The 26,175-nt window shown below is 38.6% G+C and overlaps 1 protein-coding gene across 1 annotated transcript in view; it reads right to left on the bottom strand.

The window, feature by feature from the left end:
* Nucleotides 1-26,175, bottom strand: part of CABCOCO1 (ciliary associated calcium binding coiled-coil 1) — a 133,632-nt gene that overhangs the window by 36,439 nt on the left and 71,018 nt on the right. The window contains exons 3-5 of the mRNA XM_053983226.1: nucleotides 7,540-7,652; nucleotides 4,495-4,664; nucleotides 1,314-1,458 (exon numbers count right to left, since the gene is read on the bottom strand). Coding sequence (XP_053839201.1) covers nucleotides 1,314-1,458; nucleotides 4,495-4,664; nucleotides 7,540-7,652 — 428 coding nt within the window. The remainder of the gene's footprint in view (nucleotides 1-1,313; nucleotides 1,459-4,494; nucleotides 4,665-7,539; nucleotides 7,653-26,175) is intronic.

Here is a 26,175-nt window from a genome sequence, read left to right as displayed (position 1 = left end):
CCATGAAAGAGAAACAAAAGAAAAAAATCAGAGAGTAGGAGAAAGAGACATATTTTATAGCCCAATCGTAAGAGAAATTGCCTGCAATGGGTTTAAATCCCCATCTGAATCCAAGTACTCTAAACTGGAAGGCTAATAGCTACCCTAGCATTTTGCCTTTCCTCAAGAGAAAATACTTTTCTGCATTCAGGAAAACACTCTCAAAATTCCCTCTTTGCTGTGTTAAACTTTTCCTACAGAACCGTCAGAAAATTCCCAGCAAATCTACCTAAGGATCAGCCATGATCTCACTCAATTTTTATGCCCATCTACCACAAATCCCCCCACCCTCCTCGTCCCTCATTTGAGTCAGAAAATGGGCTGAAGGGCTACAGCTGCAGTAAAGTGGATGAGCATATACTACAGGAGTAACTTATTAATTTTCCATCTCCTTGCCCCTGACATTCATGGATGGTTAAACAGCTTGAGAAGCATTCTGTCCATCATGTACTGCAGACAGGGGTATGTCAGTACAGTCACTGCCTTAACCACGGCACTCCAGTGGAAATGGGGTGTACACATTACTATACAGTAAGAACTTCATACAGGGGCATTACTGTTGCTATCAGACTCAGTATTTTTCTCAAATAAATAATGAATTTACTGCTGTTTGCATCTCTTTCTGCATCTCCGTTTAAAAGCTGAGACCTGTCATAAAACCTTTTCATGTACATACTGGACTTTTGCTGATTTTGAAATGCAACATTTTTATGACTACTATATGATCAGAACCTTAATTCTGTAAGTACAAAACTTTAAATCACTTCAGTCCGCAATAACTGTCAAGGCCATACAAATACTTAGAATAACAGAGTCAAGATAAGATCTAAATAAGATCTACAATTTTATTCAGATGGAATCTAAAAGTAGCTTTTAAAAGCAAAACAAGATTATTGCCCATGCATCACTATGGGCTTTTTTTATCACTTCAAACAAAACTCAAAAGGAATATTTTCAGCATAATTTCACATTTTTATAAACTTCCAGTCTAAATTTATTTTTTGGGCCTTGACATCTGATGCCAGATCTTCACTGCTCCTGGCATATTCTCTCTTCTTTTTCATGATTTAAAGTTTGGTGTTTGTAGTATGTTGGCACAGTAAGAAGGTATCTAGTAAAATAACAGTAAAATACTGGTAGTACTAGTAGTAGTAGTGTAAAAATAATTATTTAAAAAATGTTGATATTGTTCTTATTATTGCTCTTATTTTATCAGTCATTTTCCCAGTATATTAGATTAATGAATTAAAAACAGATTCTGTAGAAATAAATACCTGGTAACCAAGTAATCAATGATTGCTTTGGCTTGCTCAATGCTGAATAAATTCAGGTCACCTCTTTCTTCTGACTCAGTTTCTCCTATTTCAGCCATTGCTCTTTCAAGTTCTTTTAAATTATCTCCCAAGGTCATATGTTTGTCTGCAAAGTAATCCCAAAGAACAAAAACCATGTATAAATATGACAAGGTGGGATGGGGTTTTTGGCCCATTTTAATTATAAGACTTCTTGAAGTTTTAGTTATGACCCACCACTGAAACTTAAAAGCCAACAGCAGTCAAATGTTTCTATTGCCATCATTCTCATCAATAAAGTGTCCATGAAAATTCCACTACAAAACCACCACTCTGCCTTCACAATGGAAGGATCATAATAATGGGTGTTCAAGATACTACAGCTTCACCTCTTACCTGTGCTGAGAGAACCACAGGCAGAATATGCAAATTTGAAAGCAGAGTATGTTTTTCTTTAAAATAGCCTACTTATGAATTGCAAAAGATTATTCTTCTGACCATGCCCCTTGCAACATAAGCCATTAATGCAGGGACAGATATTAAAAAGGGCGAAGAATATTTTAAAGTGCTTACAGTCATAATAGATTAAACACGAATATGCATAAAACCCTGCATGTATCATCAAACTTGGAGACATTTTTGCATCCTTCCAAACCAGATAATTACTTTACATTTTTACCCTGGAAATTAAAACCAAATGCCACAACAGGTTGGATTTAGAATTTAAATTCTGTTTGATAACTGTCCTGACAAAGAGGTCAATCTGAAATGTATCAGTGCTTGCTGAACCTATAAAAAGAAAGGATTCATCTTTCTGATTTGCACATAGTGTCTGCCATCACTAAAACCATTGGAATTTAAACAAAAAAAAAAGCTTCAAATACAATTTATCTTTTCCTTTTATGTCTAAAAAAAAAATCTACAGAAAAAAATGGGGAAATATCCACCAGTGGTGAAATAGATTTATTTTACTCATTATAGTATGTCTCTACTGATACACTCCTTGGGTTTTTTGTACAGAAAACAAATTAAAATACTTAGAAGACTTTTTTTCTTTTATAGTTTTGCCCTTTAGTGATCAAAGTAATCAAAGGGTTTTGCCCTTTAGTAATCAAAGGCTTGAAAATTCTACCTCACTTTTCAGTAAGAGGCAGCACAATATAAATAACCATATGGGAAGGGACAAGAAAGGAACACAGAGAATGCAAAGGAAATAGAAGCCATAGGAAATGAGGAAAAGCAACAGAACCAGAAATACCACCCTTTGCAGGGAAGTGAAGGGACATAACAGGATCACCCAGACCTTGAGTCTGTTGCCAACTCATCCAAATTTTCTTTCCTCTGCACACCTGATTTTCAGCCCAAACCACCTGTCTCAGGAAGATTCATGCAGCACTTCTGTGAGCTAAGGAGTACTTTACCCTCAATGGATAGAAGAGAATCAAATCATGTAACTCATTCTGACTCCCCATCAAGCAAGGCCTCCAGTTTTCCTTGCTGCTTTACCAGCCTTAAATGCATTTCCACTACCCTCCTTCTCCTAAATCCATTCTTCCTGCTCAATGCTACACTTGCTATTATGGCCAAGTCAGCTTAATTCTCCAGGCTGACTGGGTCCAGCGCAGGGAAAGGAAAAGAAAGAGTCATTAATATAGAAGACATTAGAATTTTGCTTTTAGTTGAAATGTTTGGTAATTACAAGAAAATTCATCTCAGCCCTGGGCTGTGAAGCAAATATAAGAAGTTTCCTGCATGCATTTAAAACCGACATTTTCTTTCTCTAAAATCCATGTATATCTTAGCCAAATCTAAATGGATTTTCACAGGAGAGCAAAAAGCAAATTCACAACATTTGCTTGCCAAACCTTTATCTTTACTTCAAAGCACTGGGGCATTAGACCTGTTAACAAAAGAAAAAGACACGAAATAGGTTCTTTTTCCCACAGCCCTCTGTCTGCAAGCCCACTGAACTGGCTCAGTTGCAATTTTATATATAAAAATTCACCAAAAGCAGATGGGGCCATGGAAAATCTTAAGCTTAAAGAGTTAAAAGTTTGGCAAAACATAATGCAACGAAGATGACATTCCTGCAAAACATCAGTCAGTTTTAATAACTGGTTGTGCTACCAGCCTGTCGTGTACACATGTATTACACGGTCTCATAAAACTAATTTCTGACGGGTTTCCACTCTGCTCCATTGTTATAGTAATATAGTTAGCATATGTTAAGATACTTTCTCATTGGAGACAGGAAGGACAACTGGAATTCCAATGATCATAAAGCACGTACATATTCTGTCAAAATTCCAAGTCAGAAAGGCCCTTGAACTAAATTACAGTGAAAGAGTATAATAACTATTATGAGCTTGATTTTAAATGTTCGCCTTCTCTTTTGAATGAAACTGCTGAGTCCTTTCACTCTTCCTCTGGGATGGACTTTTCTCAACATAATCACCTTCAAAGTGAATGTTAAACAAGCATTAGAATCTCTGACAAAGAAGGTTTTAGAGGACAGTTCTACCATTTTTTTTCTGGCTATTTCATTCCCACTAGACCAAGCTTCATGCTTTGTGGCAAATTTCCTCGTAACCACAGAAGCTACAGTCCTTTCATTGTCATTTTTCATCTTCAGCAGTAATGCCAGCTTACTTCCCTCACCAGTCCTTAGTTAACATCTATTTTGTGCTGTAAGTGCAGCATTTGCCATATAGGAAGCTGAGAGTTGACCTCTGAGGATAAAAAAAAAATGTAATTCACCTGCTGTAATGCTACAGGATATACTGAATATCTCAAACAGCAGAGAAATGTGCCCAAGGCTACAGCGAGTCAGTCACTGAGAAAGCTGGAACTGGAATGTAGGAGCTCCTTGCTCTCACTCTACTGTAATTATTATTTATTTTACCATAGCAAAGAAAAGGCCTCTTCAGGACCTGGCCCATTTGTACGACATATTGTACAAACAAAGAATGAGGAATATTCTACTCAAAAGACTTGAGATCTGTCAGAAAGAATTATTTTCAGGCACAAGGTCTAACATACCAACATTCAAGAGGAAAATAAATAATTTCACAATTACTTGTAATTAAATATCACTTTATTAAAATGTCTGGGAAACATTCTTGCCTTCCACTTCAGATATTTTACAATTCTTAATTATACTTACTGCTGAGGTTCTCCAAGGCGAAATTTAATAGATCCATGAATCCTGACAGCTGGATAAGACTGAAGTTCATTTCTTTAGCCCACCAAAATCCTGCAGTATAATAATCTAGTAAAATAGCTTCTTTCAAAGATGTCTTTAGTTGTGTAAGATTCAGAAATTCTTCCATCTTCCTAAAAAAATTGCAGAGTAAAATAATGGAATTTAAAAAATAAATTACAGATTCCAAAGTCTTACTTGGTCTGCGTGCAATTATATCTATAACATTTCTTTAGTTGCTATATTATTCATATGTGCCTATGTACATAATTTCTTGAATTTAGCTACATCAATTCCTAGATTACATTTATTATCAAAGTATCAAAAAGTAAACAATTACCTGCAGGTTTCAGCAAACACTACTGAAGTGTTAAGATATGACTAACAAAAGAACAAAAATTAGAGCATTACAAAACCAAAGAGAAATACATTGAAAATTCCAGAGGAAAAAAAAAGTGTTTCACCAGGAATTGGTTTGTGGGATGAAATGACACAACTAGTCTCTAGTCTCCACTTTCCACTATCATGCTTTCACTCTGATTTAGATAGTTTTTTAATATCTTGTTTACATTTCAAGATTATTTTTCACGTGGCCTCTAATGAAAAATTACATTTGAAAATTAATGTAAATAATATAATATATAATTACTGAAAGTAGCTAAAATATTTAGAAGTTTAAATTGCACTTCCATCATGGTCAAAACATTTAAAGAGTCTTATTCCATTTTATTGGCACATGCTGAAAATTTTTCCACTTACTTTAACTTGCAGAATTATGAAAAAATACACTCCCTTGTAGGAGGCCATACACTTGCTGACACATTTATGTCTACTCTATCCAAACACAGAATTAGTTACATCTTTTATAATAACTGTGTGCTTTTTTCCACATGAAGAGAGGGGATTGGAGCTAGGACTTGGTTTCAATTCTTCCAGTATAACTTTGGCCATGTCTCAGGCAGTTAAGTTTTACATTAAAGCAATCCTTGGCTTCTTAAGTACAGTTGAGGAAACAGGTGCCAGTGATCAGAGTTTCTTGTCCCCTGCAAAAAAGCAAGGTCTTCCCAAGCCCTGCTGCCTTCTCATTCCTTCCTAAGGAGGACATTAATCCCAGACCTACTGATAGCAGACATTAGATTTTCAGGGGTTTCACCAACACAGTACAGATGCACTGTCAAAAGAGATGAGTTTCTTTCTTTAATTAAAGCCTCAATAGCTAACAGAGTAAAGTATATAATCCAATCAGTTTTGTTTAAAACATGTACTCCTTTGTTCTGCATGACAAATTTGTACGGCTGCACACATGCAAGTCGGTTAAAAACACTTAACTTGTGTCCTGGAATAGAAGTGGAACATGGCCAGCTGAACTTTCCAAGGTTTGAAACAGTCCATATCCTCTCTCTCTGAAGCTTCTGCCAACTCTGTATTTTCATAATCAGAGCTTCTCAGGGATTTAGATTTTCTCTGATTATGCTAACAATGCCAGTGCTCATCTTTCCAATATTCTGTAAGGCATGTCACTGACAACAGTATCTGTACATCATTGCAAAATGATGGGGCAGTTAGATTCCATAGTTACCCTCCCTGCTTTTTCTTTCTTCATAGGGCTCAAGTCTTACCAAGATGGACAGCAGTACAAAACTCCTTGATAGATGGGAATGCAGGACATCAAAACTCTCATACTGAATCAGATCTATTCTGATTTTCTAACTTGAGCTGTGGCCTTCAAACTGCTCTTGTAATTAGACACAATGCACTTGGTAAACACAATTTTAATGCTGCTGCTAAACTGCTTAGTGTGCATAAAATACCCTGTAACTATGCTCCTTCCAGTCAGATGCAGTATATACTTTACATTCCCCTTGTACAGCATGTATATATAAATACATATGTGATCAGCTGAGACTAAAAGAGCATATGATCTTTCAGTGCTTTTCTTTTTAATCTTGATAAGAAAGTTGCACAAAGAATTGTGCACATTAAGCACATTTTAGTCTCCATGAGTTGTACACTTCAGTCTCCTTTAAATTTAAAGAGGCCTTTAAATTGTGCAAGAGAAAACAGGAAAGGAAAGAATTTTTTCTATTATTATTTGATGGTGGCAAATTTTCTTTTCAGTTTTCTTAAAAAAAAATCCAGAAAAACCTTTTCTCCCTAGAATAGTGACAAATAGGAAGAACAGAATATGTTTAAGGAATATTTTAATCTCTATTAAATGGCTACCTATTCAGAGGAACAAAGCTGGATTTTATATACCCCCCACCTCTTCCTTCCCAAACTGGACCAGCAGCCCAGCCCTTTGGCTTTCAATTCCTTAAGAACCTGCTAGCAGACACAAGCACTCCTAAGTAATTCTTGCAGTTCTGAAATGTCCCATCTTTCAAACATAAATCTGGAGTCCCAGGTTGAACTCCTGGCCTCCTAAATTTAGCTGCTATTAAATACTAATAACAAGGGAGAGTGTTGGTACAGGAAAGACAAAGGCAGTGTGACATCAGAAGCCTTTGGCTGCCTCCTATTTCCCCAGTGCACCATGATGGCGACCTACTAATGCCTCTTAAGCTTTCCATCCCTTGCTGAACTTTTAAGACCTTTTTGATTTTTGGTAACTCATGTTACAGTACAGAACCTTGAATATTTTAGCAAAAACAGTTACCCAGTGAGACTTAAAAAAAAAATGCTCAGTATCGGTCTGCTCTTACTTACATCTTAGTATTTTGTTTACAGCGTATTTAAAGCTATTGTAAATTCAGAAACCACGACAAGGTAAGATACAAGTGGAAAAAAAGGAGTCTAAGCAAAATTAAAAGATGTAGGAAAAACAGTAAACCAGACTGGATCTGAGATCAAAAGTGTTTCTGCCATCTTTTGTGAATAATATTAAATATCAATGATTTAACTGAACAATTAAATTAATGACATAGCCATCACAAAAGACATCTAATAAACAGTCTGCAATTTTTATTTCGTTATTATATGGGTTCCAGAATTGATGTCACTGCTACTTACTTTTCAACTCCTTCCAGATTTTCTTCTGACAAGGCAGTTATTTGGGAAAGAGAAAGAAATGTCCTACTAGTAATCTTTTCTCCACCTACATCATCCTGATCTCGGTCTTCATCCTGCATACACATACATAGGAATGTAATTTTAAAAATGTTTATTTTATTATATCAGTGACTTATCTAAATAACATTTTTATATTGAGGAGGTATGCAAGGGATTACTTCAACAAATGCCAAAAATGTAAGACAGCTGTAATTATACAGCAGTAACAAAATACCTTAACACATTCTCACTAGAGAAAAGCTGGGCAGATACATGGAACATAGTATTTTTATCATAAATTCATATGGGAACACACTGATATATTATGTGCTGCACAAGATTAAATTAACTTGCAAGTAAAAACAACAGAGATTTAAAGGTGCAAAAGAATCCATGAATCTAAATTTGACCAACGTGACACTGCACTGCACAATAATTAAATTTTAAAATTAACTTTCTCCTAAACATATTATGAGAATACACAAATATTACTATGCTATTTGCTCTCCACCATGTACTTGATTGCATTTTCAAATTTACTGTCTACACTCTCTCCTTCCCCTAGCCAAACAAAAGTCCAAGATGTTTGCTGCAACAGTATAATACACAAGAGTCTGACACTACTGTTCCTAGGATGGATGTACATATTTGAGGGAATAACAAACTGAGCATGAATTAAAAATACAATGGTCTTCGAAAAAATAGGAATATTTGATGATATTTTGTGTTGTCATTGATAAAAAAGAAATTTCAGTAAGAAATGTATGAAATCTATGAAGAAGAAAACAAAGAAATCTATGAAATGTAAAAAACAGTAGAAAAAAAACCCCTAAAACTGTTTCACAATAGAATATGTAGATGAGAGAGCGAGGTGTGAGATGAAGCAGCCCCTTCAGAGAGGTGCACTGCAGGGGAAAAAGGGACAATGGTCATGGGACCGTGCTCCAGCTGAAAGGGATCCACAATGGGCAGCATAAGGAAAAATATTTCAGTCTGAAAATCTTTAAGCATTAGGATAACCCAGAAAGACAGAGGAATCTCCACCCTTGCAGGCTTTCCAGACCAAACTGGACAAAGCCCTGCTGGGCACTGGGTGCTGGCCCAGCTCTGGTCAAGCAGCTGAACCAGTCCCAGAATGCCTTCCAGCCTCCTGCTGGTCAGCCTGGCCTGACCACACAAACACCTGTCACAACTTCCTCCTAGCAGGTACACTTGTACGTCTGCAGGACCTGGCGTTTAGAGAAGTGCAGCAAGGCAAAGCCTGCAGAATCCTGCTTCCAGCTCATACAGGCAGAATGAAGCAGAATTCCTGACACACACTGACTTTTGAGCCTGACCAGCTCTGCTCTGAGCTGATACCAACTCACTCCAGCGCCGGTCAAGGAGAGCCCCCAAATAAAGCTACACTACTCCCCCTGCTGCTGCCGAGCTACAAGACATACTGAAATCCTGGGACTAGCTGAAGAACCACCACAGACAGGAGGGACTAAACAAGACTGAGAGCAACAAAGAACATTCATTCAGTGGACAGACTATTCTTCTCCTCTCTAATTAAGTACTTAAGTTCTTTCACGTATACTTCAATAAGAAAAATCATTGTTCCCAACTGTACAGATACAATATCTCATCAGAACAGGAATGAAATAAACGAAGGCCTCCTTAACACAGTTAAAAGCCTGATGTTAGTTTGCTTTTATTAGCAGTAATTTAAACAGCATAAAAAATACTTTTACAGTCAGTAAAGCTGCTATAATTGAAGCTGCAGGTAAAAACCAATAACATTACCTCTAATATACAATTATTGAAATACATATTTCAATAAGAAGAAAAAATATAACTGCTTTCCTGAAGTGCTGTTAGAAACCTGTTGAACATGAGATTCTTTAGAAGCTGTGGGGGCTGAATGAAATGAATACTGATATTAATGTTTTGGAAACTGAATTAATGTTCCTTCCTCACTTTCTCTTAGGATGTTCAATACATAGAATACTTTAGTATTTACAGTGTCCACCACTATATAAGTTACATATGACTGGTCAGTCAGTCAACACCTTACTGGGTGTAATTGTTAGTAAGGCAAAATGCTAATATTTACAAGCCATTTAAACTGAAGAGATAGGCAGCTGCTGTAACTCAGTGTTTTAGATAAGGCTCCATAATCTGCACATCAAACCACAACAGTTTACAGGGCAAGGTGAACACTTCTCAAGAACCATTTCATCACCTGGAGGCTGGAACAACATTCCCAGCAGCAACATTCCCACCAGTGTAGTACTGGTTTTGTTAATACTCATGATAAGGATGGGGTGTGGACATCACTGTCCACTATAACAAGCACAGGTATCAGATAAGAAGAAATACTGTTACAAATGACAGATGAGGAACTATGGGAGAGAAAGAACATTATTTAATTTTTTTTTTAAATCAGCAATGTTTCTGTAATTTAAGAAAGTATTGAAGGTCCATAAATCATTTAAACAATCCTGTGTTTATAGACAGTTTCTGTTTGGGCTGAATCTACACACACACTTGACTAAAAGCTCACAATTATTTTGATTGATTACTTTTGTCTCTTTAACCACTACTGAAAATACCAGAGATTATTTTTATATGCATTCACTGGTGTCAAAGAATGTACTCTTCATTTTAGTGTTAACTGCAGTGACTGAGTGAGGTAATCCAAAGTGAGTTAATTCTAGTAATGCTGTCTTCATGTGTCAGGAAAAAAATTCCTGAAACCAATCCTACCAATGCCCATTCCCAGCAGCAGACTGCCTATTTAAATACAGGCTGCTCCTAGAGAATTATTTGTTTTGGTTTAATTTTCCTTTGAAGGATTTTTAGCTGTTCTGAATGCATAATATGTTTCTAGCTGTTCAATACATTACTCCAAATGCTGTGGGCATCCCTTGTTAACAGCATCAAATCAAAATACCAAACCAGACATTCTAAAACAAAAGAGCAAGATCTTCCTAAATCTCTCAGTCAAGGTTCACAAACCACCATGAAGCAGGAAATAGCAGCAGCAGAGTGATATAGTTGAACAGCAAATTGTAAAAAACTGCTGTGTTTACAGGGGTGGGGAAGAACTCTCAAAACCCCAAACCTGTACTGAGTCACCCCTAGCTAGGAAAAATGCCCCACTACCTGCAGTTTTGGTGAGGGCCTTTCCAGAGTGGCCAAACCCTGAAACACAGCAATTGAAATGAGCACCAGCATTCCTGAAGAAAAATAAGCTTATATTTTGGGATGAGCCTTCTGCAGTGGTTGAAGATAGCATTTGCATTTGTTTGATAATACACCACCACACTTTGCAAAATCATGGCTTCCAAAAACATACACACAAGGGAACAGCTTACCAAATCTCATCAGCTGTAGCAAATACTCAAAGCGTAAGGAACCCAAGATCCTGCTGTCCTCACCCTACCAGGGAAAGCAGACTGGACCAACTTCCAGTAGCTCATGTAAAGCAAGTTCAGCTGCTCTGCTTGGGCTGACAGCAGAGCAGATGTACCCTGGAAGAGCGCTGTGTATCAGTTACAATTTTAATCGAAATGGGAATGAAAAAAACCCAACCAAACTACACCAGCAACACAGGCTGTTATTTGTATTATTATACACATTTTGTTATCAAGCTGTCAAATGCTTCAGTAACAGCAGAAAATCCTGAAGCTTTCTACACAAATAGTTAAGGCAGAAACAGAAACACATCCACTGCTCCTGTTTGTTTTTAAAAGGCCTCACTTGTCCACTCCCACAATGGGAAGTTAAGATCAATAGTTGCTATTTTTAGTCATAAACATTTTTTTTGTCATCAAACAAACAAATGAGGAAATAAAAACAGCAGCACTCATTTCAACTGCCTTCAAAAGGGAAATATGCAGATGTGTCAAATGCAAAAGACAAAACCTATAGGCAAAGAAAGCTTTCAAGGAACACTATAAACATGATAGTGTCCTTTTAATAACAAAGTATGTTTCAAAAATGCCACAGTCTATATATCAAGATTTATGGTTAACCAAACATATGATGACGGTAAATTTTACTGATGTTTTCACAGCTGCAGACCACTTATGAGAAAAATGTGGTTAAAAATAAAGCAGCAGCAGGACTTGATAAGATCAGTATTCAGATTTTCTAACAGACCTTCTGCTGAAAGTCATTACAAGCCGTAACAATTATAAAAATATTCAATTTAAATCAAAAGGAATTGTCTCCAAATGTAAGAAATTATATAAAGAAACAGTACCAGAATACAGTGTTTCCTACACCTTATATATGGATCATGCTAAGCTACCTTCAGCCAAAATTAGAGACTATAGAATGTGATTCATATAAATACACAGTTCCACAGGGTTTCCAATAAAAATAAATAATAAAGGATAGACAGAAATATCACAAAGGTAAGCTACTGTGTGTAGAACAAACATGAAGAACAGAAAAACATGTGAAAAAAAAAAGTTCACTGAATTCCTCTAAAGATTCTTTTTATAAAGCCATGAAATAAAAACTACAAAAATTTCAATGGCACATTTCAAACAGATGTACAATATATTTTTGACAGCCTGTCATGTCCCATAGAGCACACCCTGTGTCCTTTTCCTGTGATCTGACTGCATTACCCCAATGTTACGCTGCTCCAACTGCCAAAATATTTACGGAGAGTGCTAACAGAGCGCACTGTGAAAGATGCATATATTTTCCATAAAGCATTTAGAATACTTAGCAACACATTTCACTTGGAAGAGGGTTTATTTATTTAAGGAAACCTAAACGGTAAGCTTTTGTACTGACAAAGACACAACCATGACACTGGCTGAAGGCACTTAATCACTCCCACAGCAGTCACAGCAACTTCTCGGCCAGTGGAGACAACAAAGCAGTTCAAGCAGAAGAAAATTATCTCATAGTAGCTACAACTACATAGATAGGCTTGAGGGAGAAATTCTGAGTTGATGCAACACCTCATACATTCTCGGGAGGAATGAATTTTATTCTTATACCTCCTGACAAGCAGCATGAAATGAGTCGCCTGTCAGAAACCACACCTCTGTTAACCAAGTAAAAAAAGGAAACAGGAAAAAAACAGGGAGGAGGCCAAAGACAAGCAAATAAAGCAAATATTAATGCAAACACTGTGGATTTGTAAAATCCTCCAGAGTACTTCAGCTACCTAAAGCAATGAAAGGTGAGAACTACAACTGTGATATTGCTGGAAGGAAAGTGTAAGCTTGCTTCCACTCCCCCAGTGCTCTTTAAAAGGAAACCACAAGCCTTTCCCTCAACAACCAAAAATTAGGAGACTCCTACCACCACAAAAAAGCCCACTATGGTGGTTTGACCCAGGCTGGTCCAGGCCCAGGAGCTGACCACAGCCTCTCTGTCAGCCCCCTCCTCAGCTGAACAGGGGAGAGAAAGCATAACAAAAGGCTTGTGGAAAAAGATGAGGACAGGGAAAGGTCACTGACCAATTACTGTCATGAGCAAAAGGGTCTCGGCTTGGGCAGAAAAATAATTCATTACCAATGAAATCAGAGTAGAATAATACAAAATAAAAACTACATTTCAAAACACTCCTCCTCTCTTCCCAGGCTCAACTTCACTCCCATTTTTCTTTACCACCTCCCTGCAGGAACACAGGGGGATGGGATAGAGTGCTTGCAGTCATTTCATCACATGTGGCTTCTGACCCTGCTGCCTTCTCATGGGGAAGACTCCTCACAATCTAGCCCTGCTCCAGCATGAACTGCCCCAGCATGGATGTCTCCTCCAGCATGACCTCCATGGGCCCCAGGGGCACATCTGTATCACCATGGGCTGCAGGGGAATCTGCTCTGGCACCTGGAGCACCTCCTGCCTCTCCTTCTCTGCTGGCCTTGGTGTTTGCAGGACTGTCACTCTCCTATATTCTCACCCTCCTCTTCCATCTGCTGTTGTATGGCTTCCTTCTTCCCCCTCCTAAATTTGTTATCCCAGATCCCTGTCTCTGGTGAGGTCAGCCTTGGCCGGCTGTGGGTATGCCCTGGAGCGGTCTGGCATTGGCTCTAGTGGACATGGGAAGCAGCTTCTCCAGCAGCTTCTCACAGATGTCACACCTGTAGCTCCCTATGACCAAAGCCACACAAACTCAACACACCAAGAAATAACCATACATTTCAAAAGGAGAGTCCATAACCAAGTGAAACCTGGCGAGGCGGTGGGAGGTCAGAGGTGCAGGAGGCACACACCAGCAGCAGCTCCAGGTGAGGTGGGACGGGTGAGGGACAGAGCCGGCTGGGCCGTGCCAGCCCAGGCTCCACAGTCTCTGCTGGAGGAGCTGCCTCGCCGGGCCAGGCAGTGTCTCTCCATGGAACTGACTGGGGTGGCAACAGTAACACAGCTGTATTTTTATATGTACATATACATATTTACACACACAGACATCATTTTAAACACCACACCCTCTTCTACACAAAATCACATAATAGGTAGGGTTGGCAGGGACCTCTGGGGGTAATACAGTCCATCTCCCAGCTGAGCCAGGGTGACCCAGAGCAGGTGACAGAGGAACGCATCCGGGTGGGTTTGCAATGTCTCCAAATGTCTCTCTCCAGAGACGGAGACTCCACAACTTCCTCGGGCAGCCCGTTCCAATGCTCCGCCACCCTCCACATGAAGAAGTTCTTCCTCATATTGAGGTGGAAATTTCTCTGTTATGGTTTATGGCCATTACTCCTCCTGTCACCGGGCACTACTGAAAAGAAACTGGCACCATCCTCCCGACCGTTGAGACATGTAAATATATTGATAAGACCCCTCTCAATCTCCTCCAGACTAAGCGAGCCCAGCTGCCGCTGTCTCTCGTCACAAGCGAGATGCTCCAGACCCCTCACCATCCTTGTGGCCCTTGGCTGCAGCTCAGCACGGACAATTTAACACAAACCGCTCCCGTCCCAGCGCTACCTGCACGCTGTCGGCCATGGCTGCCCGCCGCCGGCACGGCCGGGCCCGCCCCTCACCGCGCCCCGCCCGCTCCCCTCAGAGCCCGGCCCGCCCCTCACGGCCGCGCCGGCACCGCGGCCCGGCCCAGCCCCTGCTCCTTTTCCTTTAATGAATTTGGAACAGTAGTGAACTAAAAGTATGTCGAAACCTTTTCTCTGTTAGCTTTGCATTGCATGCAGCAGCAGTAATTCAGAGTAATAGCAATTACCCGCAATATCAAATAAAACGCAAGCATTTGGTAGATGAACAGTAATGAGAACAAAGAAAGAGGTAACTTACTTTGTAGAGTTTATGGATGTGCTGAGGGAGCTGGTATGACAAAATAACTTATTTGCAGTGCCTCACATAAAGCAAGGGCCTGCCAGAATTTTCTGCAGCTGTTTCAAGCTCTGCCACTGCTTCGGAGCAGTTTGCCACCTTCAGAAGGTTATCATCCTCAGTTTCTTAAAATGTGCAAACCACCAAGTACAGTACCTGTGTCCTAACTGGGGCACAAGAGACAAGAACATGCCCATGACCCATTAAGATTGTGATGTATAGTGTGAGATTCAACAGGAGCATCTGTAGCTCCTGTTCCTGCTCAAACACCCTGACCCTCACTGACACAGGTAGACCAATCGCGCTTCCAAAAGGAGTCAGAAATCTTTGAGGTTCAGAGAGCTGGATCCTGCCGTGTTTTGTAGAATTATTCATAGTATTTTAAAGAAATAGACCCCACACTGTGAATTTTAAAGAAATAGAGCCCGCACTGTGAATTCCTACAATTCGTACTGTGCTCTGTGGCTGCTGCACAGCTGTGTTACTGCCCCTTTTACAGTGTATATAAATCTAATCAAATCAGAACATTATTCAGAGCTGCAAGCACTGCACGTAGTAAGGTGTTAAAACTGGGGAATTAAGTGTGATATTTGGATGCAATGTAACATTGTGTACATTCATTATTATGTTTTCGAGTTGGTCACAGGTAGATTCTAGACTTAACCCTGTGTTCCTCTGGAACTGAAAATGCCCATTGACTTCCATGAACATTTTCAATGTAAAAGACTTGGGGGCTTTAAGCCTTTAGAAAGATCTAATTCTGTTTCTCGTGCTCAGTTATAAAAGGACTGAATTCTCTCTTACACAAAACCTGAACTGAGCAGGTGATTGAAGCTGAGCACTGATTGAAGCTCAAACCACATTTCCAGTTGTGAGCTCCTAAACTTCCTACTTTTCAATTTAGATTTTTAGATAGTTGGTGTCATAAGGCTTAGAAATAGAAAAAAAAAAAAGGATTCAAGAGTCGCATCAAGCCATGCTGTCTAATTTCATGTGGATCCTTCATGTTTACAAAACCACATTCATGTGTATGTGAATATTTAACGTGGCTTTTTTGATTTCCTTCAAACATAAAACTTGTAAGTGCAACACAGAAATACTGAATTTAAAACACTGACATAGTCCTTTCCTACTACAGGTAACCATGGTAGATTTCCTATGATTTCTAATCATCAAAGAGACTGCAAGTTAGAGAACAATAGAGGTCTTTCTCCACTGGTGAAGTTCTGTTAGATACAAAGGTGTCCTGAAAGTGTCTGTTATTTAATATTTAAAATATGTCATTTAGGCAGAATATATTTGAAAATCTGGCTTTACACCATAAGTGCCCTTCTATTTGTCTGAGAAGCAACCAGAGATAAGGTCTGGGAGATGCTCTGCCAAGACTGGTATCACTCAGCACATGAGGATTGTGGAAGGAACACTTCTTTATATTCTGTCTTTGATTAAAGCTCTTTAGCTGATGGTGTCTGGGCCACTTCTAGCCTGTACAAGATAATCACCACACAGCCCACTAACTCTCAGCCCTGGCGGTTGCCCTTAATTTTCTTCAAGTTGCCAAATTTTCATTTTGCTAATTATGCACTGAAGCATCACCAATATAGCAATTCCACACTGCTCTCTGCACAATGAACTACATGGCTGTCTTTGTAAAAATACTTTCCTCTTCATCACGATACTCCATCTTTTGGGCAGGGAGCAGGTTCACCTGCATCACATAAGTCCATATCAAAAGAGGAATAAAGGTCACAGCTGCAAGCAAAGTTTTGATAGGGCAGGGCACCTGCAATTGGAACACAACCAGCAGCTGCAAGTGCTCCAAAATATTCCACTGAGTCTTCCAAAGTTTTATTAATCAAGGTCATTCAGTCTGATTTTGTTACCCATTGCAGAGATCCTGGCATTTCAGGAATAAATGAAACTTATTAATTTAAGAAAAGGAATGAATTTTCAGAAGCTGCCTTTTACAAAGCAAAGGTTTTGTAACACAAAACAGACCCACAGAAACATCCTCCTATTGACAGAGATCCTATAAAAACATTCAATTGCAAACACGTCTCCAGTCACTTTTAGTTAAGCATCACCAAGCACAGTAATTAGCCATAGGCAAATTCAGGATGAAAAGCAGACGGAAATTCCTAGCAGAGCCTTGCTTGTTACATCAACATCAGATGGACATATAGCTCCCCTGGCTGCCAGCCCTCATGACAAAAAATTGCTTATACTCATGCCCTGTGGTACAAGAATTGAGGAAAAACCATGGGCATATGTGGAGGACTTGCACACAGTATTTGGGATTGACCCTCCTAGTAACAAATGGGCAATTTGTGAAAGCAACAGGACATTAGTGCTACGTGACTCTTAATAAAGAGCCCTGCATTACTGTACATGTGTACATTAACATAGTAATTAATCATCCCCCTCCTGGCTCCTTTGTAACATTCTTTGCAGATAGTCTATCCAGGGAACAGCATTCCCTCTAGGCGATGTTCTTCTGTTTTACATATATAGATACACACCTTCACAAAAAAATTCTGGGCATGCTTATGCACTAGGAAAAGAAAAATATAAATTCCAGGTTGTCAGGGAAACTTGTTTTTGAAACAAAAAGATAATTCTGCCATTTCTCAGGCAGTATCCAATAAAAATGAGATACAGGTAGGAGAAGATAACTGCTTTGGTGTATCAGCAGCAGGACAGAGTTCTGAGTTGCTTATGGAGAGATGCTGCTTCTTTTTTGCTCACTGTTTGTCAACATAATCCAGCTCAGTATCTCTTCCTGCCTGTTTAATTAATAGGTAGGCAAATTTCCATGTGATTTGGCAGTGATTTTGAGAGACTTGTACTGTTAGTACTCTGCCCAGCAATAAGAAAGTCCAAGTTAAATGTAGCAAATCATAACTTTTCAATTATTCAAAACAATATGCATACGGAGAAATGAAAGTAGCAAAACGTGTATTCCATCAATAATTCCATTATCTTCTCATCATAAAGAGAAGTGGCTCAATGTAGGATAAAAGCGAATTTTAGATTGATTCTCTTCTTGATCACAGCCAGAAGACTGCTATATCTATTGCCAAGAAATTGAATTGAGGTTCATAGAAATCCTAAAAATTAGATACAAAAGACTTAAAAGAACATGTAACCCATCTCCAGGGGACCTGTACTTTTTCATGCCAACAAGAACTTCAAGCAGAAATAGGATTTTATTTAATCCAGTAGTTCAAGACAACTCCTTACTGTGCATTAAATTGTAGGAATAACGTAAATCTGTGTATAACATTGCAGTACACCATCAGTATGAACTAAGAAAGCTTAGGTTTTTCTCCACTCTAAATACCTTTTAGTACAAAAACCTAAACTACAAGACCTGATGCATAAGATAAAGCAATATGGATAATTTAGAGCACAGCTGTTTCAAACTACCTACCCTCAAGGTCACCAGTTGATAAAACCCAAAATCTCTACAGAACTCAAGGACTCCTCATAGTTATTATTCAAACCAGAACAATCCACTCAGAAGTCCCAAATTCAAGACAAGAGAAAAAGAAGAGCACTGACCATTGAGTGAATTTAAGCCCCCTAAGTCTTATACAGCCATGAGTACAGTGGTGACAATGGAGAAATAATTTAACATAAGGTTAGTGTAGGGTTTTGGGTTTGTTGAGAGAATAGTTTCATTGACAGAGAGCTGAATTCTTCAGGAGGACATGCTGTGCAGAACAGAATTTGCCAATGTGATGAAAATCACCAGAAAGAATAATTTAACAAGATATAATTGCAAATAGAAATAAAACTTGTAAAATAGAGGAGTATATATATTCATATTCTACATAAAATGTTATATATTAAACACATACTTAAGTATTGGTTCTGTATAATACATATGTATATGTTCTCTTTTCAGACTGCCACTTGAGCTCAGATTCCCATCTAGTCTGTATCTTTTCTAAAGATATAAACTACTGTTAATCTTGGCAAATTTACAGGAACTGGAGTATATTTTACTCCATGAAAAAGATGAGACATTAATCTTCTGGGCAAACTCTCTTGAAATTTCATTTTGATAGACAAAACTTAACTTTTCCATTTGAACTACTGTTTCATTCTGTTGGCAGACCAAAGAAAATAGAAAGACACAACTGCATGAAGTATTACAGCTTAATAACACAGCAAAGTCTACAGAAAAAATATAAATTCACTGATTCCATTGTTCTTGCCTTTTTGTCCCCAAATGAGAACATAATTTCTTTCATAGGTTTCATATTTTACTTCTTTCATGCCTTTGTTGTGAAGCTCTATTGATTTTTTGCCACCTTCTCCATTTGATGTTAACCAGCTTTTAGAATAACCTATAACAGTGTAGGGCAGCACGTGAAAAAATACATCCAGCTGAAATTACAGAGGGATTTTAATAGAGACTATAGCTACTCAAGACTAAAGTTGTCTTGTGTACTAAATGTGACTGTATTTTTTATTTGTGAATTGCTTGTTTGTTGGACTACACAAACAGCTTCCAAGGTGTCTCAATATTTCTTTAGTTATTTAATAAGGACTAGCAAGCCTGAATTACTGGGACATAATAACATCATGTTTAAGTGATGTCTTGGAGTAGGATCCCAACTACAGCAGCAACACCTGGAGAGTCAGTATGGCAAATGTATCTCCATTTTACAGAGAGAGGTCTATCCAAGAGAGTGAAATGTGTCAGTCTGCAGTCTGGCAATACATCCTAAGCGTCCCTGCCACCAGATCCAAGTAATAAATTGGGTTCGGTGTCAAGTGTCTTCTACCTGTGTACTTGGAATCACAGAGTACAAATCCCAAGGAGTGGCTGAGCACACTCAGGAAGAACGTGTCCATGTAATCTCCTTAAACATGTAAGCATGAAGGTTATTTTGTGATCACTAGGCAATAGGGTTAAAATTACAATGAAGCTGTTTGTTATTGCCCTTCCTCTTTTCTTCCCTGACTCATTTGAGGTTATGGACTCATCTTGGCAAAGTACATTAAAATAAAAGGGTATATAACTCAGTAGTCAGTCCTGGGAGCACTTTCCTTCCTGGATTCTGAATTTGAAATAACTGCTGTGCAAGCATATGTTTATAGAGAGTTGCAAGGAGGAGTTAATGTTCATATTCACTCCAAAAAGATTATGTAGTTGCATGTAAAAAATGAATTTGCAGAGCTCTAGAGAGCTTAAGTATATTACTTCTTGTAAAAATAAAAACTCACTGAGCAGAGGACCCAAGGCCAGCACATACATTTGTGTTAAGAATATCACTTTAACTGCACACAAGCTCTGCATGTGATGTCATATGGAACATTATGGGTTTCTTCTAGAGCAGGGGTCAAATACTTCCATAAGGTATTTATTAATGTAATTTATTGATTTAGCTGAGGCAGAATTAGCCTGTTTTAGAGTAGAAATCTGATTAGTCTGACCCATTCTCGAATTTCTCAGTATCTTGGAACTGAAAATTCAAAGGAAGAGAAAGATGGGGCACAGCTCACATATACTCTGCTGACATTTATGACTTGGGTTATGGAGAACAGGGGTACACAGGGAGCAGCATTACCCATATACTTATCCTAGGAAATTTAGAAGGAGAATGAAAAAACTGAGTGCACTGTTTGACAGTGTTCCTTGAACTGGAGCTTATGCTTTTCTCATTTACTTGAAATTTGAAAGAAGATGATAGAAGTTAATGGAGTTTCATTATGGTAAAGCAATGTAAAAGGAATGATTCTCCTTGTTTTAACATCTGGGAACGTGCTCTTCCTCTTCCTCACAAAGAAAATATACGAGATTCTGCTCAGTTTTAATGCTGTTTGGCATCTGTGCCTATACTGCCAGGGACATTCAGAACCATTTACATTAACAGCAAATATTTTTACTCTAAAGAAGGAAACATATCCTTATTGATATTCAGCAAGTGGTGCGTTGTTGCAACCAAGATATAATTTACTCACTTGTCTGACTGGATTACATTACTCCATGCATTTTGTAGTTTCATCTGTGAAAAATTGAACTTTAGTTCTACAGCTGTCATTTCCCATAATTCTTTTAAAACAATCTGTGGCAAAAGGATAAAAAATAGCTCCAATAGAAACTGCTTCTGGGGATGGCATTTGAAAGGACATTATTTAGAGTCAATGAATTAGACTAAGAAGTTTGTCTTATTCTTTACATGAGATGTGAGTCAGACTTTGTATACAAGTATTTCTACCACTTGTGTACTTTGTAAAGGCCACAACTCCGTTTGTTCCCTGGGAACCCTGCAGTGAAAACATTTTTCTTCAGAAGCACACGGCTTTGTTAGGCTGCCTGGGTAATATTTCCAGTTCTCCTCAACCTTTTCGTGTGCTCAGAAGCAGCGATGCACCCACCCAGTCCTTTTCAGGGTTCCCCTACCTCAGCACTGCAGCCACTTGAGCAGGGCAGCAGCTCAGCAATCCACAGGGAAAGCCACAGAAGTTCAGCCAGAGCGAGGATGGGAGGACTGAGCCATTACTTATTTGTAAAATTAGCAGTTAGAACTCAGCTGCAGTAAAAATGGAAATTCCCCAAAATGGAGGATCGGGATGCTCTTTCAACTCTGATTTCTGCCTCTTCCCTTCCTCTGATATAATTTTTCAAACTCCCTTTGATTAAAAGAAGCTCAAGCTCCAAAGATGATTATAGGCTTTCCTACACAAAACTGACTCAAAGTTTTATTTCTTGGGTTTATCACACACAATGTAATTTTTCTTCTACCTCTTGCTTTTATGCTAGCACATGGATCACACATTCCTTCTTGGTAACTACCTTTTGCATGTTACCCAAGCCAGACATTACCCTTGATAAATGATTATTTCAATTTTCACTACCTCTGCTGTGTTTCAAAATATAAACTGTAACTGGATGTTTTATACACATACCAGAGAAATATTTTTCTCACAGCCACAGTGAAAAGTTTTGTTGAAAATACAGAGAAATTAAATGCAATCCAAATAAAGCATTTTTTAAGTTGAACTCAACCATGTAAATTTTTGGTGCCAAATAAGAATTAAAATCAGAGGCTGCAAGTAGGGGATTATAATGGAAAAAATTTTTCCAGTGCTACCTACACTTTTTGCTGCTATGCATAAATCCTGTTATCACTCCTGTAATGATAGAGCAACCATAATTATTTCTGTATTACACCAAAAAAATTCCATGTATGATTTCATCTGATAGTAAAACATAAATCATTATACTAAATAGATACTTTTTGTCTGCTTACAGAAAAAAATGGACTCAACCTTCTTTCTCTCCACCCTATATAATTTAAAAAAAAAAACAGACACCAATTTTTGGCCAAACATTCATCAGCATATGTATTGTTAACAGGTGTTGTGTATTACATTTCCCATGCACACAGTGTTGGAATGTAAAACTGTAATACTGCTCCTAGGAACAAGTAGCGTAATTAAAATTCTTTGTGAGTTTGATTTACTGGGTATTTTCTTCCTTTAAAATAACTACATTGCAAACAAGAGCCAATTTCTTAGATTTGATCTATGTGTTGTGCAGCTTATACTTCAGGTTCAAAATGGTGATTTAGACAATAACACATAACAGCTGAATAGTCATTTATAATGGCACAGCACCTGCGGCAGATTGTCAGCTGAAAAGGCAAATCTAAATGCTTTCAAATTCTCTTGTGTATTATAATGGCAGTAGTAGTGGTCACTATAGATACAATAGTTAGGCATGTAATGTAACTTTTGTTTCTGATTGCTTGCCATTTTCTCAGTTTTATTCCTTTAAGACTGAAAATGTTCATACTTAGTGTCAGTCCATATGCATTTTAAAAAGCTCAGGCACCGTTTAGCTTTCTGTTAATTTTAAGGGTGGGAGGTGTCAATGAACTTAAATATTAAACAGGACATCAAACTCTTTTCCTCATCATTTTAAGATTTTCCACATTTCCCAGACCATTACATATGCATAATTAACACAACTTAGGATTTTTTTTTTTTTTTAATCTTGATTAATGTTGCTGAGAACTCTGGAAAAAATTGATCTGAAATTTTAAAACTGTAAAGACTTTTTTCTTACCTCAATAGGTGCCAGGATTTTTCTATGAGCCTTTTAGCAGCAGCTCTTACTTAAAAATCTGAAATAATGCATATGTAGTTTCCTTTTAAATTTGGTTCCTTCCTGGACTGAACCCGGCATTGATCATTTGTGTGATGATGTGCTAATTCTGCACTGATGTGAAACACATGTTAGGGAGAAATATAACAGCTTGTTGCAGCAGACCCAGGCCCATACCAAACCATCAGTGCACTGATGTAACCTCCACCCACAACAGAAACTCCATTTAGATGCACAGTCCACCAAGCAATGCTCAGGTTTCCACCAGAAGGAACATCTGGGATGTGAATGTGCAAGGATCGTTCCCAAAAGGCAAGCACTCTAAATCCATTAGAATTTTCCAGACAGGACAGAATTTGAAATCCTCTTGTCTCTTAAATATCTATAAAATTACCTATATACTTTCTGAGCGTTGGGAGGCATAAGATGGGCCATGTGCTTTGGGATCTTTAGTTGGAAGGTGACAGACAGTCCAAGTACAACAGTACATTTCTACCAGAACAACCAAAGATATATTAAGTAGTAACTGTAAAAACCTAAGCAGAAATAGCATTTGTATTCGGCTGAAAGGAAAAATAGTTTCCAAGGAGCTAATTGCTTTAGAACACAAGCAATAGAAAAAGAAAAAAAAGAAATTACTTGTCTGTAATAGAGATCTGTAACAGAGGCTAGGAACAATCCACTTGCTCTGGGGTTGATGGGATGATGCCATTGCCAATTAGCATAAGTGCTTTGTTTTATAACATCCATCTATTCACTGTATGACCTGCTTTAGTGTACACCTCAAAATCATCTTTAGAGTACTTCCACTGGAGCCAAGGGAGTTAATCCAGGAATTAGCTTGGCCAGTGAAGTGATTCATATGCAACAGAAAGAGTTATAGAAACTTAGTCGGAAAAGAGTAATGGAGAGAGAGTCATGCATGCTATAAATCTTGGCTTTGTGCTAATGTTATTTATCTATTTGAGATAGCAAGGAGGTTCTATAATGTGTGCAATATGGGACAGTGGCTTTGCAATATAAACTGTCCATTAGTAATGCAAAGTAACTTATTTTCATCTGCTAGATCATTACTGCAATTTTTTCTCCCTAGTTCTGACACTTTATAGATCTTCATGAAGTCCACATTTGTTCTCTTTTACTTCCATTTGATTCATTATATTTTAAATGTATGTAAACATACTGTAAAACCACCAAGTTTTTTGTAATTTCAGGAGGGCAATGCTTCCACTCCTAGGAGGAAGTTGATGCCCCAGATCTCAGTCTGATGGCCCAGCTGGGGGCAACTCAGACATCCCTCACTTCAAAGTGCCTGTACCACCATAAGGCACAAAGGATTTAAATGGCTTGAAGCACAGTTTGAGAGAGTTGAGCAGAGCGGATGCCAGGGAGCAAGGTGTAAGAGCTCCTCCAGCACCCCGTCCCCAGCAGTAACCAGTGTCCCACTGTCCCTGTAGAGCTGTGCACACTCCTCAAGTGCCTCAGCAGCAGCACTGAAGCAGCTTTGGCCGTTTGGAGGGCAGCTGGCTCAGGGCTGACTCACATCCCATTCATCCTCCCAGCCTTCAGCTGCCTGAGCCCTCCTGGCATCGCTTCTGTCAGTGTAACACTCCGGGATCATTCCCAGGACACGCAGCCCTGCGCCAGCCGGTGACACGGGACAAGATGTGACCCCTTCCACCAGCTCACAGAACTGACCTCTCAAACAAGCTGCCACATGGTCTGTTTGGTACGCCTGGGTTTATTTCATGCAGTCACAGTACTTCCCATGCTCTCCATCTGCCAATAGAGAAAAGATGAAATGCAAGAAGCAGTAGGGTACTACTTACTCTGGAATGACTTCAGGTCTGCTGAGAACTGTTGGGATTTTTTTAACCATTGCCTCCACTGCCTACGCAGTACAGACAGATGTACTTACTTACTCATCAACAGTCCTCAAGTTGCTTCTCATCAGGAAACCTATCTCACCTTGGTGCAGCAGAATCCACATTGTTGCACCCAAATCATTCCCTAGAAGAGCAGTTGTATGCTAAAGGAATTCCATGGTGTTCCAATGCCAAAATTATTTGCATACCCTTTATTACTCTGATTACCTTACAATATAATATTGAAAGAAGTAATTGGGCTTTTGTAGGACCCCTGTCCCATTCCACTTCCAACTGCAGATCTGCAGCCACAGCCACTGACAACTTTTCCATGCTACTGCTGTTTCTCTGTGGTTTCATGTTGTTTTTATCTAGGTGCTACTGTAGCCTCTATCCCCAAACATTCAAAGCAGGAACATGAGCTTGCTGCTGGAGTTGGCTTTTCAGCTAACTTGGATGGATAAGGTCCAGTGATGTCTGTGTCTATTATCTCATCATCATCCACAGCCCATATAGTGCAATTTCACTGAAGATTCCAAGCTGGACCTACTAGCATATCATGACATTTGTATATTTATAAAGCTTTTTCTCCTACAATAAGAATTATACTTTTAGCATTGCAAATATATTGGTATTTATTTGATTTAATAATCAAAAAACTCTGTGGGAAGCCAGCAAAAATTAAGATTTAGCTGACATTCCTTTATCCAGGAAATCCTGATTAGTGGAATCTTACATAAGAAATACAGAAAAGTAATGAAGTTTTACATTCTCCTTAGGAATGAGCTCTGGGGATCTGGATTTTCCTTCTTTGGACAAACACCTCAGTGGAATTTCAACCCAGGAATTAGAGACTTTTGCTTCTTCCTTTCATTCTTTTTTATGCCCATAAGCTATGTATACGCTTTGAAGACTATTAAATAGCTGTTGAGGAAATGTCCTTTATTGTTAAATAGCACTTAGCTCTTTAAATAGTTCACCATCTAATAGTCACAGGTTAATAAGATAAAAGCATTAAACACATTATCTGTGTGCACTTCACCTGAAATGAATTCCCAGACACTTCCTGCCATACATGAATACTACAATTTGCAGGATAACCAAACCAGAGCCACTGGGAACTGAGCTGACGTTCCCTTGTTGCAGCTCCCAAGGGTTATAAAGGCCTGTGTATGTATTCCAGCTGTGCCTGTACACACACTAAAATGAATCAGGGCTCTGTGTGCTCTGGTTCTGTTCACACTGGAGCCCAGACAGGCACAGGGGGCTGCCTTGAGCCCAGGATGCTGCCATGCTCCTTACTGTGACCAC

The sequence above is a fragment of the Vidua macroura genome, chromosome 8, assembly GCF_024509145.1.
Source record: "Vidua macroura isolate BioBank_ID:100142 chromosome 8, ASM2450914v1, whole genome shotgun sequence".
In the NCBI taxonomy this organism is placed as follows: Eukaryota; Metazoa; Chordata; class Aves; order Passeriformes; family Viduidae; genus Vidua; species Vidua macroura.
This window is presented reverse-complemented; position numbering and strand designations above follow the sequence as displayed.